The 12,148-nt window shown below is 44.3% G+C and overlaps 1 protein-coding gene across 5 annotated transcripts in view; it reads left to right on the top strand.

The window, feature by feature from the left end:
• ZFYVE16 (zinc finger FYVE-type containing 16) overlaps positions 1 to 12,148 on the top strand; it is a 54,674-nt gene that overhangs the window by 20,447 nt on the left and 22,079 nt on the right. For all 5 annotated transcript variants that reach the window (XM_090038162.1, XM_090038166.1, XM_090038164.1 and 2 more), the window contains 3 exons: positions 2,534 to 2,630; positions 4,063 to 4,209; positions 6,358 to 6,509. In XM_090038162.1, the coding sequence (XP_089894288.1) occupies positions 2,534 to 2,630; positions 4,063 to 4,209; positions 6,358 to 6,509 (396 nt within the window). The remainder of the gene's footprint in view (positions 1 to 2,533; positions 2,631 to 4,062; positions 4,210 to 6,357; positions 6,510 to 12,148) is intronic.

Raw genomic sequence — 12,148 nt, forward strand, 5'->3', positions numbered from 1 at the left:
AGCATACACAAATGCTTAAGTTTAAAAAAAAAAAAAAAAGTAAGCAATTAGGATTAGAAATGCAGGAATAGAGGTAAGATATTTTTATTATTAGTATTATTATAGTGTCTCATCATAGAGCTGGAAGGCCTCTGTTGTTCAAGGTGCTATTGAAAGAATACAAAGTTTTAAATCCCTATAACTGTATGTATTATGCAGTTTTTAATGATATTCAAAGATTTGGTAGGGACCTCAACAGACCCCCTGTCTAGGCAGGAAAGAGCGCTGGGGTCACATGACCCCAGCTAGATGTCTATCCAGCCTTTTCTTAAAGCCCCCCGTGGTAGGGGAGAGCACCACCTCCCTTGGAAGCCCTTTCCAAATTTTGGCCACCCTTACTGATATCTAGATTACATGCCCTGTTTTTTCCACAGCATGGATGGCATTTGTATAAGGAGAAGCTGCTCAACATTTATCACTGTTATTCAGTTTATGGTGTCTTTCCATTTTTACTGCATAATGTTTAAGGCCTGCTCAGAATACAAAATTAACCTTCTCATAGGCTTCTAAATGGCACTTATGGCATCTGAGGACTTGACATGTTAACAAATGCATCTTCCTTTCATTCCTTTAAGGTGAGGATTAACACTGTTCTAATTTTACAGTGTATGTGATCATTGTCAAGTGTGCCGATTTTGAGTGTCCACTTAGAGCCTCCTAGAACCTGATTTCCCACCCTCTTTCCCCCCCTGCCCCATATTATTCCAGCATTTTGTTTAAAGCACAGTTCCCACTGACTTCCACTGTAGCTGCAAGGGCTCAGTACTCTTGCAGATTGAATCTGGGATCTTAAATTGCTCCCTTAAAAATAAGGAATAGTGTTAGTCATCTCCTTTTGAATACATGGGTTTAAGCAAACTGTCTAATGTCACCCAAACTCCTGTTACGGAGGCGGAGAGAGAATTGATTTCTCTAGAACCACATTCATCTGCCTTAATTATAAGACTGATCTTTTTCTTCCTGAAGTCCCCTGCCTCGCTTACTGTGCCAAGTCTAGTGTCTTCAGTTGCACTGCTTAACTTGCTGCATTAAATTATCCCTACCTTGTTATATAGCTATATTTTATACTTGCTACTCTCTGTTGTGGACTTAAGGCAGAGGTTGTATGGGAAAAATGTGTCATAGCTCATGCATATGGGAAAGTCAGAGGCACATGGATTATCTTAAGTCTGGCATTTGGTAACTTAACCTAGTGCTTAACCTAGTGCAGCATTTTTCCTGTGTGACTTTCTTTAGTTTAAAAAAATTTACAAAAGGGCAAAATGTAATCACATGGAATCATATTGACATCCACATGTCTTGATTAGGGGTTTCCATGTCTGTAATTATGGCCTTTTCCTGCCTTTTCCTATCTTCTCCCACAGACAGCTGTTGTAATCCACTTCCTTCAGCATGGTTCTCCATATCCATGCCTTGCTCATTTCTTCTTCCATGTTGTGTGAGCTACATTAGGGATAGCACAGGCCATGCTTCCTGCTCTGAGTTTGTGGCAGCAGAATAAGAACACAAGTTGTAAGGAAAGTCCTGCTCAGAGCCAGCAAGGTTGGGCTGGAGCATATCCTTTACAGATGGCACATGCTCAATAGAGGCTGTTAGTTTGGCTAATTTCTCTGATGGTTCAAAAGAAACCTGTGTCTTGGGAGTTTTCCACTCTTTACAGGGACTGTGTCAAGTCCAAAATGCTCTAAGGACTCCAGGGAATAGCCTCCTGTTGGATAATTGTACCAAAGATAGACGCTCATCTTTGGTGCCTTCCAAGTCTCGGTGGACACTTTTACATGTGCTCTGCCATGTGCTGATTAGAATGCTTGAGAGCAGACTCAGTTAATTGAAACGCTCCAGTGTGCTGCAGCTTCTGTGTTCAGCATCTTGCATTTCAAAATGGTTGTGGGGGCAGTTTAACTAAAGCTCCTCAAATGAATACTCTGCCACTGTTTTGAAATGTGAGATGCGGAATACAGGAGAAGCTGTGGGCATTTTAATTGGAGCAGCTCCTGAGAGTATATAGGTATATAGGTGCCTGGTGAGACTTGCTCAGTAGTTGAATATGTAGTTTCGTGCACCCTCAGTCCCTGCATTAGGAGAGAAATGCTTCAGGTTTATTTGCTTGATACTCCAATGAGTCTTTGGTGCACTTTTAGGGGGGCAGGTTCATGTTTATTGCTGGCACGCAAACAATCCCTGCTAAATTTTGAGTCTCATTCCAAAAGCACTGGGATGTTGAAGATTCTAAACTAAACAGCCATAGGCAGAATTTTTAAGATGAGCAAAATGTTCTCCTTCCTCCCCCCACTTCTCTCAGCTTCATTTTAAGAAATGGATGTACCATTTTTTTTTCAGAAATTGTCTCCCACAATGACATGTGTAACTTAAAGTAGTTTTAAAGATATAGACAAGTGAAAACACGGTCTGGTAGTGGGAGGTGCTAGTAATCTTTTAACTATAGAGGGCATTATTTCTTGTAATATTTATTTTAAGTTTTGTTCTAATTCAGGTTTATTGTGGTGTCTGTTGCAATCGGAGGTGCAAGTTGCAGTATATGGAAAAGGAAGCAAGAGTCTGTATTGGCTGCTACAAATCCATCAATAAAGGTAAAAAGTTAAGTGGTCATGTTTTTATTATTTTTTTTAACTTCTGGTCACTTTATTTATCAAAGGAAAAGATAATTGAAATGAATACTTTGGAAGAGAGAGATGAATTTGTTTACCAAAGAGAAGGTATTACCTTCCTAAGATAGTGACTGTAACAGTTTGCCTGGATAGTAGATATCATGGGGCATGTGTAGGTGAAATGGGGGCCCTAAATTGAAGCAGTGGGTTTTTAAAACACCACTTTTAATTTAGGGCCCTCTAAACCCCTGTGTTGTGCACACACCCAAACTTAGTTGCCTGTCTGGCGGTGGGGAGGGAAGGGTGAGCTGCTAGCGGATGGAGCAGTCCCTGGGTTGCAAGGGGCTGGTGCTTCCTTCTGCGGCAATGGCAGCCCACCTTCAGTTGGCACCTGGCTCAAATGGTCCTGGGGGGGCACCACAGCTGCAGAGGGAAGCGCTGGGCCCCTGTGCAGTTCAGGCAGGCTCCAGGGGAAGGGGGGATCTTGACTGAAGCCTGCCTTCCTGGGCTTCTGTCAGGCTGCCACCATGGGCTTCTGGCAGAGCCCCGAGCTGCACAGAGCCCAGTGCTTTGCTCTGCAGTTGTAGGGCAGCAAACTAAAACTCCTCGGAGGAGGAGCAGTTTTAGTTTGCTGCACCCCAAGTCATTTAAGGCACGTTATGCCACCAAATTTGCTACAGCGGCTGGAATTACTGCACCAACACTATTAAAGCAATGCAAAAGCATTTAACCCACTTTGAAGTGTTGTGCACACATGCCCCTCATTTGGTCCACACATGGCCATGGTTTTCAGTCTCTCTTCTTCGTGCTCTGTCATAGCCACAATAATTTCCCATATGCTCAATTGGAAGACCTTTCCCTGTGGCTACTGTGCTGGAATACGGGTATCCTATAGCTGCTGCGTAGTGTACTGTGCTGGGAGTTGAGATGTTAACGCAACCCATTGCTTTACAATAGGAAACAATTTAGCATTGTTTAGGGCTTTGAATACAGGGACCTCAGCCTACTAGGTTACATAGAAAACAGCCACTATTAAACTTTTAACAAAAAAGATACAGGAGGAGGAGGAAAAAGATGAGAATATAATATATGTTTTGAAGGATAGCATTGAAAGCTATGATGTAAGGTTTATTTTAGTAATATCCTTGATCTCCTTTTCTCTTCAGTTGTGTGTTTTATAAGGGAAAATCCTTTGTTTTGATTTGTCTTTTGGATAATTTTAAAACTAGTATTAACTCATTCTTGTGAAAATAGAGGTGATTATTATGGGCTGTGGCAATGGTAGTAGATTCCATTCCTACTTCCTTGATGAAACTGCAAAAACGGAGAGGATGGTAGATGGAAACGGGAGTATCTGTTTCTGCTACTAACTCTTATCTTCAGCCTCAACCACAGGGTTGTTTTTTCCTTTCAGCACAGGCATTTGAAAGGATGATGAGTCCAACTGGTCCTAATCCAAATTCCAGTATCTCCTCTGAATGTTGTTCTGCTGTTCAACCTTTGCAGGAGGCTCACATATCTAGTACACCTAACTCTGTACTTAAACAACCAAGTGTTGAGGGTAAGTTAAGAAAACTTAACTTAATTTTGATCCGTAATCTGCATTTTCAGGACATTTTGAGAATAATTGCTGAAGTGGCGTCAGTGATCTTGATACTGAGCTTCTTTTAATATTCAGACTATTGTAGAAAACTCCTTACTGAACAGCTAGGTTTATTTTAATCATTGGATTAGCCCTTCAGAAAAATCTGTAGGTCAATAGGAAAGTTGTTCTTATAGATAAGACACTGGACTAGGATTCAGTAGGAGAATAAAAGCTGTATCACTTCCCATCCTGGTCGCTGGGTTAGCTTAATTGGAATGAAGTTGGATGTGTCAGTCTCTCTTCCTAAGTTCCTGATTCATAAAATACAAACAATACTTCATTGGGCTGGCCAATATATTGAGATTATAAATTCTTCAGGACAGAGCCTGTCTTATTTTATGCAGTGTCTCTAGCATAGTGGTTCTCAACCTTGTTAGGCTCAAGGCACCACTCAAAAAATGGCAGCTCTTAGCTATCACCCTTTTGAATAAGAAAAAGAATAGAGTAATTTATTTATTATAAAAAACTCAGAAATAACAAGCATTCTGGTTGAGAATCACTAGTCTAGCATCAGGAGATTCCTATTTTTCAGTTGGAGTCTGTAGATACTATTGCATTACAAATTAATATTAAAGCAAAGCAAGGGTGATGAGCCCTTTTAGAAGTCAAATGATTGTGAGTAAAAGTCTCCGTTCCTCTTATGTCTTCATCATGCCTGAATTTTTCTTAAAAACAAAAACTTGATTTTAAATTTCATTGATAAAATGGCTAAATGTCCTTAGTGTAGCACTGAAACCAAGTGGTAAGTTGAAAGGGGTTTTTGTTAGGTAGCCTTATTTTTTTCTATCTGTGATATTTGTATCCCTAGGAAATACAAAAAGTAATACAGTTTAACCTCAAATTTGGCATGCTTGGTACTTGGCACCTGCCAGAAATTTTAAAATTCCAGATTTTTGAATGAGTGAAGCTGAGGTTAGGAAAGGGGCAGGGGGATGTGTGCAGTGCAGCCCAGCAGCTGCAGGCAAGTGGTGTCGGCTGCTCCCGGGGCTGCAGCAGGGAGCAAAGCGGAAAGAACTGTCAGTGGGCGTGGGGTGGAGTGGCACAGCTCTTGCTGCTATGCACACCCTGGGAGGGCTGCAGGCTGGGGGGCTGCATCGGGCTATTCCTGGGGTGGTGCATTTGTGTGCCAGATTGCTAAAGCCAGTGGCAGCACCAGCTCTTCCTGATACATGGGGCAGGTGGCAGCCTGCTGTCATCTGGCACACAGATCCAGGGGCATGTGTCCCCTGAGAAGAGCCCTGCACAGCCCCACAGCCTTCCCGGGGTGTGTGTAGCAGCAAGAGCTGTGCCCCACACCTGCACCCACTTACAGTTCCTTTTGCTTTGCTCCCTGCTGCAGCCCTAGGAGCAGCTGACACCACCTGCCTGCAGTGCCGGATTTTTGAGAATTCTGGAGTTTTGAGTGCTGGATTTATGAGGTTACTAGCCAATGGCCCATCAAGAATGAAGGGTGAGGGAGGGAGCTGGAATGGAGTGCTGCCACCTAACGGCCCATGCTGCCGCTCTTCTGCCTCTTGCAGGGAGTGGTGTGGGGGAACTGAGGCCAGCGCTTCTGGCCCTGGCTCCCCAACCCTCTTTCTGGTCCTCGGCATGACGACTTCAGAATCATGGTGGCGCTCCCCCATGCTTGGAGCACTCTGATTTGGCTGTTTCCATCAGCTAGTCAAAGCGTGAATAAAACGTCGTGGACAGACAGATGGACAGACTTAAGTTCTTATAATATTAGAATACTGTAGTTGGATGTTACTATGCTACATTTAACATATTGTTAATATGAGAACATCTTTGTACATAGTTGTTTACAGAAGAAAGCAGAAGCTTTATGTGTGTTAACTGGTTAATGCTGTATTCAAAAGTAATCAATGTTTTTGTGAAGTATGTACAGTATAGAAGGGTGCACTGCTGTTTTCCCAAGTGTCTTCCACTCCAAAGGTATTTGAGCTGCATTTGTGGCTTAAGCCATACCCAACAAGCTTTAAGATGGAAAATCAATGTTGAAAAAAACTTTTGCTTCTAGAAAATTGCAGTGTTACCAAGTAAGCTGTTGTTTTTCACCTATTCTAGGGCCCTGTCCCAGAGAACAGAAGAGAGTTTGGTTTGCAGATGGTATTCTGCCCAATGGTGAAGTTGCAGATACAACCAAGCTGTCATCTGGGGTCAAGAGATCTTCACAAGATCAGAGTCCAGTAAACTCTGACTTACCAGAGACCTATACGGTATGGACTCAAAAGTCTGCATTGATTCATGAGTTTGAAAAAAGTTGATTTATCTTTAAATAGCTTTCTTAGCTGGTTTATACCTGAGCCCTCATAAAAGCAATATTTTGTAATTTTTTATTTTTTTGCAAATGCCAAAGGGTTTAGGGTGGCTATCCAGTTTTAATGGTAAGGTTGTGAGCAAGAACGTATTCTACTACAAACCATGTAAATGAAAGTTGGGTGTACCGTGTACCGAATCTTCAGTGAAACCTACATTTTGTAGTGAAAAATATTTATAATTCAGGTTCCTTTGTATATAGTTAACTTTTGTGAGAAGTGTCAAAAGCCAGCATTATGAAGCCTGTCTTTATTAACAAGTTGATAGCTGATGTTCCCACTAACACTAATTTTGTTTCATGATTTAGATATGGGTTTCTATTACCAAAGGCAAAATGAACCTGGTCTTACTAGAAGAAAGCCAGTGTCCTAAAAAAGCTTTTCCCTGTAAGGGAAAGACACAAAGTATAGCTATCAGGTGGTTAAGTCATGAGCTATTTATTGACCCAGGAGCTCAAGAAAGCATTCTCATAACTGGACCTAATTTCCACTTTTTGTATAATTCTAATACTTAGTCTCTCTCATTTTGTCCCTACGTTATGTCTCTTGTTAGCTGTAACCAGAAAACATTCTAGAAGTAATAAGAGGAAGTCCATGGAAAGAGTTAGTTCACTACCAGTATTGAGAGAAGGCTAATTAGAGAAGTTGATAAGAAGAGTGAAGTGTCTGATGACTCTTTCATTGTTTACCAACAGTGTTTATTGTGACCAAGAGAATGACACAATCAGCAGCAAGCCCTTGGGAATATGAACTCAGACTAAAACAGAGAAAAGTAGATGGCTGTGTTCATTTTAAATTAGGCAGAAAGCAAGATAGAGGTGTACCTTAGGCTAGGTGCATCTCTACTGTCATAGGATCCCAGCAAGATAAACATCCAAATGTGTCTTGAAGGCATTCAAAGTGGCTGCTTGAACCACCTCTGGCAGCAGTCTATTCCAAATGTTGGGGGCTCGGACAGTAAAGAAATTCTTCCTTATGTCCAGCCTGATTCGGTCACGGCCAAGTTTGCGACCATTCGATCTTGTCATCCCTTGGGGTGCTCTGATGAACAGATGTTCCCCCAGATCCTGGTGAACGCCCCTGATAAATTTATAGGTGGTCATCAGATTGCCCCTGAGCCTGCACTTTTCCAGGCTGAAGAGTCCCATGTCTCTCAACCTCTCTTCATAAGGTCTGTTTTCCTGACCTGATCATGCACATGGTTCTCCTCTGGACTCTCTCAAGCTTCTCCACATCCTTTTTGAATTGCGGAGCCCAAAACTGGATGCAGTATTCCAGCTGTGGCCTCACCAAGGTCGAGTACTATGGGAGAATGGCATCCTGAGACTTGCTTGAGAAGCATCTATGGATGCAAGCCAGCATTTTGCTCCCTTTACTAGCCACAGCATCACATTGAAGGCTCATGTTCATCTTTTGGTCAATCTTGACCCCCAAGTCCCTTTCATCTGCCGAGCCTATAAGCATGCTGCAGGTTTTTCCTCCCAAGGTGGAGAACCTGACATTTTTAAACACCATCAGGTTCTCATCCACCTATTTCATGAGCCTGTCAAGATCTGCCTGGATCACGCTCCTGTCCTCAGGTGTGGATGCTTTACCCCAGAGTTTGGTGTCGTCGGCAAACTTGGCCAGCCCACTGCTGACACCAATGTCTGCATCGCTCATGAAGATGTTAAAAAGTATAGGCCCTAAGACAGAGCCTTCAGGGACCCCACTGGTCACTGCGCACCATGACAATTGACTTCCGTAAACCACCACCCTCTGGGTCCAACCATGGAGCCAATTCCCCAGCCAGCGGATCATGGTGAGGTCGAGGCCGCAGTTAGCCAGTTTGCCAAGAAATGATCATGGGATACCAGATCAAAGGCTTTTTTGAAGTCAAGATGTATGACATCAATCTCTTCCCCCTTGTCCAGGTGATAGGTCACCTCGTTGTGAAAGGAAATGAGAAGGGTCAAGCAAGACCTACCCGCAACAAACCCGTGCTGGGTATCTCTCAGGATATTGCTGTCAGCTACTCTGTTAAGGATGGCCTCTCTGATAATCCTTTTCCGAGACCTTCCCCCGGATAGAGGTCAGGCTGATGGACCTGTAGTTTGTTGGATCTACTTTCCACCCTTTCTTGAAGATAGGCACCATGTTGGCCTTCCAATCTTCAGGCACTTCACCAGAGCACCAGGAGTTTTCAAAGATCTGTGCCAGGGGCTGAGCTATGATGCTTGCCAGCTCCTTGAGTACTCTTGGGTGTAAACTGTCAGGGCCGGCTGACTTGAAGGTGTCCAGCCTCTCAAGGTGTTCCTTCATGAGGTCAGCTTTGATGGAAGGTAAGGAATCTCCCTCACCCGGGCCTCCCTGACCCACAGTGGGCAGGGGTGTCCCACGGGACTGGTGGAAAAACTGTCGCAGAGTATCCATTTAGCAAGTTTGCTTTTTCATGGACATCGGTTGTCAGTTGTCCCATCTGGTTTAGCAGGGATCCAATGTTGCCCTTGCTTTTCCTCTGGCTCCCCACATATCTGAAAAAGGACTTTATTGTCCTTGATATTTGTAGCTAGCTGGAGTTCCATCGCAGCCTTGGCTTGCCTGATTTGCTTTCTGCAGGTCTGGACCAGATCAGAGTATTCCTCCTTGGTGGTGGATCCCGTTCTCCATCCTTTGTAGGTCTTCCTTTTAAGACACAGGAGGTACACTAGTTCTCTGGAGAGCCTAGAGGGCTGCTGTGCCCTTTTGCTGTCTTTCCTCTGGGACAGAATGGACTTTGCTTGCACATCCAGGATTGCGCCCTTGAGGAGAAACCACTTGTCCTGAACTCCCCTCCCCTTTGGGTTGTGCCCCTCAAGGACCTCACTGACAAGCCTCCTGAGCTTGTCAAAGTCAGTTTTCCTGAAGTTGAGGACTTCTGTATTACTGACTGACTGACTTGCCAGCTTTATGGTGGATGGTGAAGGTGATCAGCTCGTGGTCGCTCTCACCCAGCTTCCCTTCAATGATTAGGTCACTGATTAGGTTGTCTCCGGTTGCCAGTACCAGTGCGTTACCTCTCATCAACCTGTAGACTTCCTGCGTCAGATGGAGGTCATCCATGCACAAGAGAAAGCTTTGCAACGGCTCGGATTTGACTGAGTGCTCCTCCCACGAGATGTCTGGGTAGTTAGTCTCCCATGACAACCATACACCAGGTGCACACAGCCTCAGCCAATTCCCTGGCAAACTCCTGGTCAAGGCCTTGACCCTGGGTAGGGGGTCTATAGTAGACTCCCACCATAGTATCCCCTGTGCTGTGTTCCCCATGGATTTTAACCCAGGGGGTGCCAACATCAGCTTTCAGGGATGCGTAGCTTTCCTTGTCATAGAAAGCTACACCTCCGCCCCTTCTGTCCACTTGATCCCTCCTGTACAGGGTATAGCTGTTTATACCTGTGGTCCAGTCATGGGTGGAGTCCCACCAGCTCTCTGTTATCTCTGTGACATCATAGTTATTTGCGTTTAGCAGGAGGACAAGTTCCTCCTGTTTATCCTCCAAGCTCCTGGCATTTGGAGACACTTGCGTGCCTATACACTTGGAGGCCCTTGCCTTGCCTACAGTTGATTCCAGTGCTGGGGCAGGGGTGGGTTCACTTAAGTGCCTTGGCTTGCTGGCTTTGCAAGGGTTGCTCAGTGGGCCAGCAGTGGTGGTAGTCCCCCTGTCCCCCAGCAGGCTTAGTTTAAAGCCCGGTGGAGCAGGTCAGTCAGTCTGGCTGAGAAGAGCCTCCTTCCCAGCAGAGAGAGGTGGAGGCCGTCCCTTCCCAGCAGCTCACTGCCTCCCTCACCAAAGAGTGGGAAATTAGCTGAGTTTTGTGAAATTTACACAAGTGGAATATTTGGGGAGCTCTTTGAAGTAGTTTCTTTGCAATTGGCTGGTAAGAACTTAGAGGTACTAGTGAAGGAGGTGTCACAACACTGGTAGAGAGAAGTAGGTAATGCCAGGAAGAAAGCAGGGTAGGGTGGCACCTTGGAGGTTAACATTGTAGTAGGTTAACATTGTCCAGGGTGGGCAAGGGGAAGAGAATTCAGAGTTAAATCTGCCAGCCTAATTTCAATTCCTGGAAAGATACTGAAAAAAGAATAAAAATGGTGATTAAGTTACAGCCGGTGTAGATTTGTCAAGGACAAATCAATCTAATTTAATACTCTGAGGATAACTGGTTTATGGGTAAGGAAGAAGCAAGAGGGGTGATATATTTTGACTTCAGTAAGGCTTTTGAGGCTGTCATTCTCTTAAACCAGTGTAGATGTAGAAGCAGGAGTGTGGGAATACACATGCAATGATTTTTCTACTGTACTCAACACTAGTAAGGCTTCAGCTGAAGTACTGTATACAGCTCTGAGCACTGTACTTCATGAAAGATGTGGACCAATTGAAGAGTGCAGGCAACAAAAATGATCAAAGGTCTAAAAAGAATAGTCTGTAAAGAAATATTGAAAAATTAGGCTTCTTTGGTTTAGTGAAAGACAGAAATCTTCAGATATGTACAAAGCTACTGCAGAGGTGGGGATTCTAAATTGCTTTCCATGTCCATTCAAGATAGGGTATGTATTAGTGCACTTAAATTGTACCAAGAAAGATTTGGGTCAGATGTTAGAAAAAATTTCTAAACTAAGTACATTTAAGTAGAGGTATAGATGACCTAGGGAGGTTGTAGAATTTCCATTACTGGAGGTTTCTAAGGATAAACATGTCAGAAACAGCTTAAGTATAGTTTGTGTTGGGGGAAGGGCTTTTGAGATTCCTTCTAGCCCTATTTATTATAGATTCATAAATGCTAGGGTTGGAAGGGACCTCAAAGGATCATTTAAGTCTGACCAGCTGCCAGTGGCAGGAAAAAGTGCTGGGGTCATGTGACCCCAGCCAGGTGCTTGTCTCATCTCCTCTTGAAGACTCCCAAGGTGGGGGAGAGCACTGTCTCCCTTGGAAGCCTGTTCCAGATTCTGGTGACCCCTAACCATGAAGAAGTTCTTTCTGATGTCCAGCCTAAATCTACTCTCCATCAGCTTGCGGCCTTTGTTTCTGGTTATTCCAAGGGATGATTTAGTAAACAGAGCATCTCCTATTCCCTGCTGCCCCCTCTGGTGAATTTGTATACTGCCACAAGATCCGCGCCCCCCCCCCCCCCCCCCCCCCGCCAACTTTCTCTTGTGGAAGCTGAAATGGTCCAGATCCCTCAGCCCTTCTTCTCTGCAGGCCTCTAACTATACGAGTGGCCCTCCTCTGGACCCTCTCAAGGTTGTCTGCAGCCTGACCAGTGCCGCATAGAGGGGGAGCATCACTTCCCTGGACCTGTTCGTGATGCACCTACTAATGCACGACAACGTCTGGTTAGCTTTGCTAATTACTTTGTCACATCGATGACTTATGTTCATTTTGGAGTCAACAATGACTCAGATCTCTTTCTGCCGCTGTGCTGCTGAGAGGGTCATCCCCCAGCCTATAGGTGTGCTGGTGATTCCTTCTCCCTAGGTGCAACACCTTTTACTTGTCTTTGTTGAACTGCATCCTCTTGTTC

Source organism: Crocodylus siamensis, chromosome 3 (assembly GCF_052110815.1).
Source record: "Crocodylus siamensis isolate JL-2025a chromosome 3, ASM5211081v1, whole genome shotgun sequence".
Taxonomy (NCBI): Eukaryota; Metazoa; Chordata; order Crocodylia; family Crocodylidae; genus Crocodylus; species Crocodylus siamensis.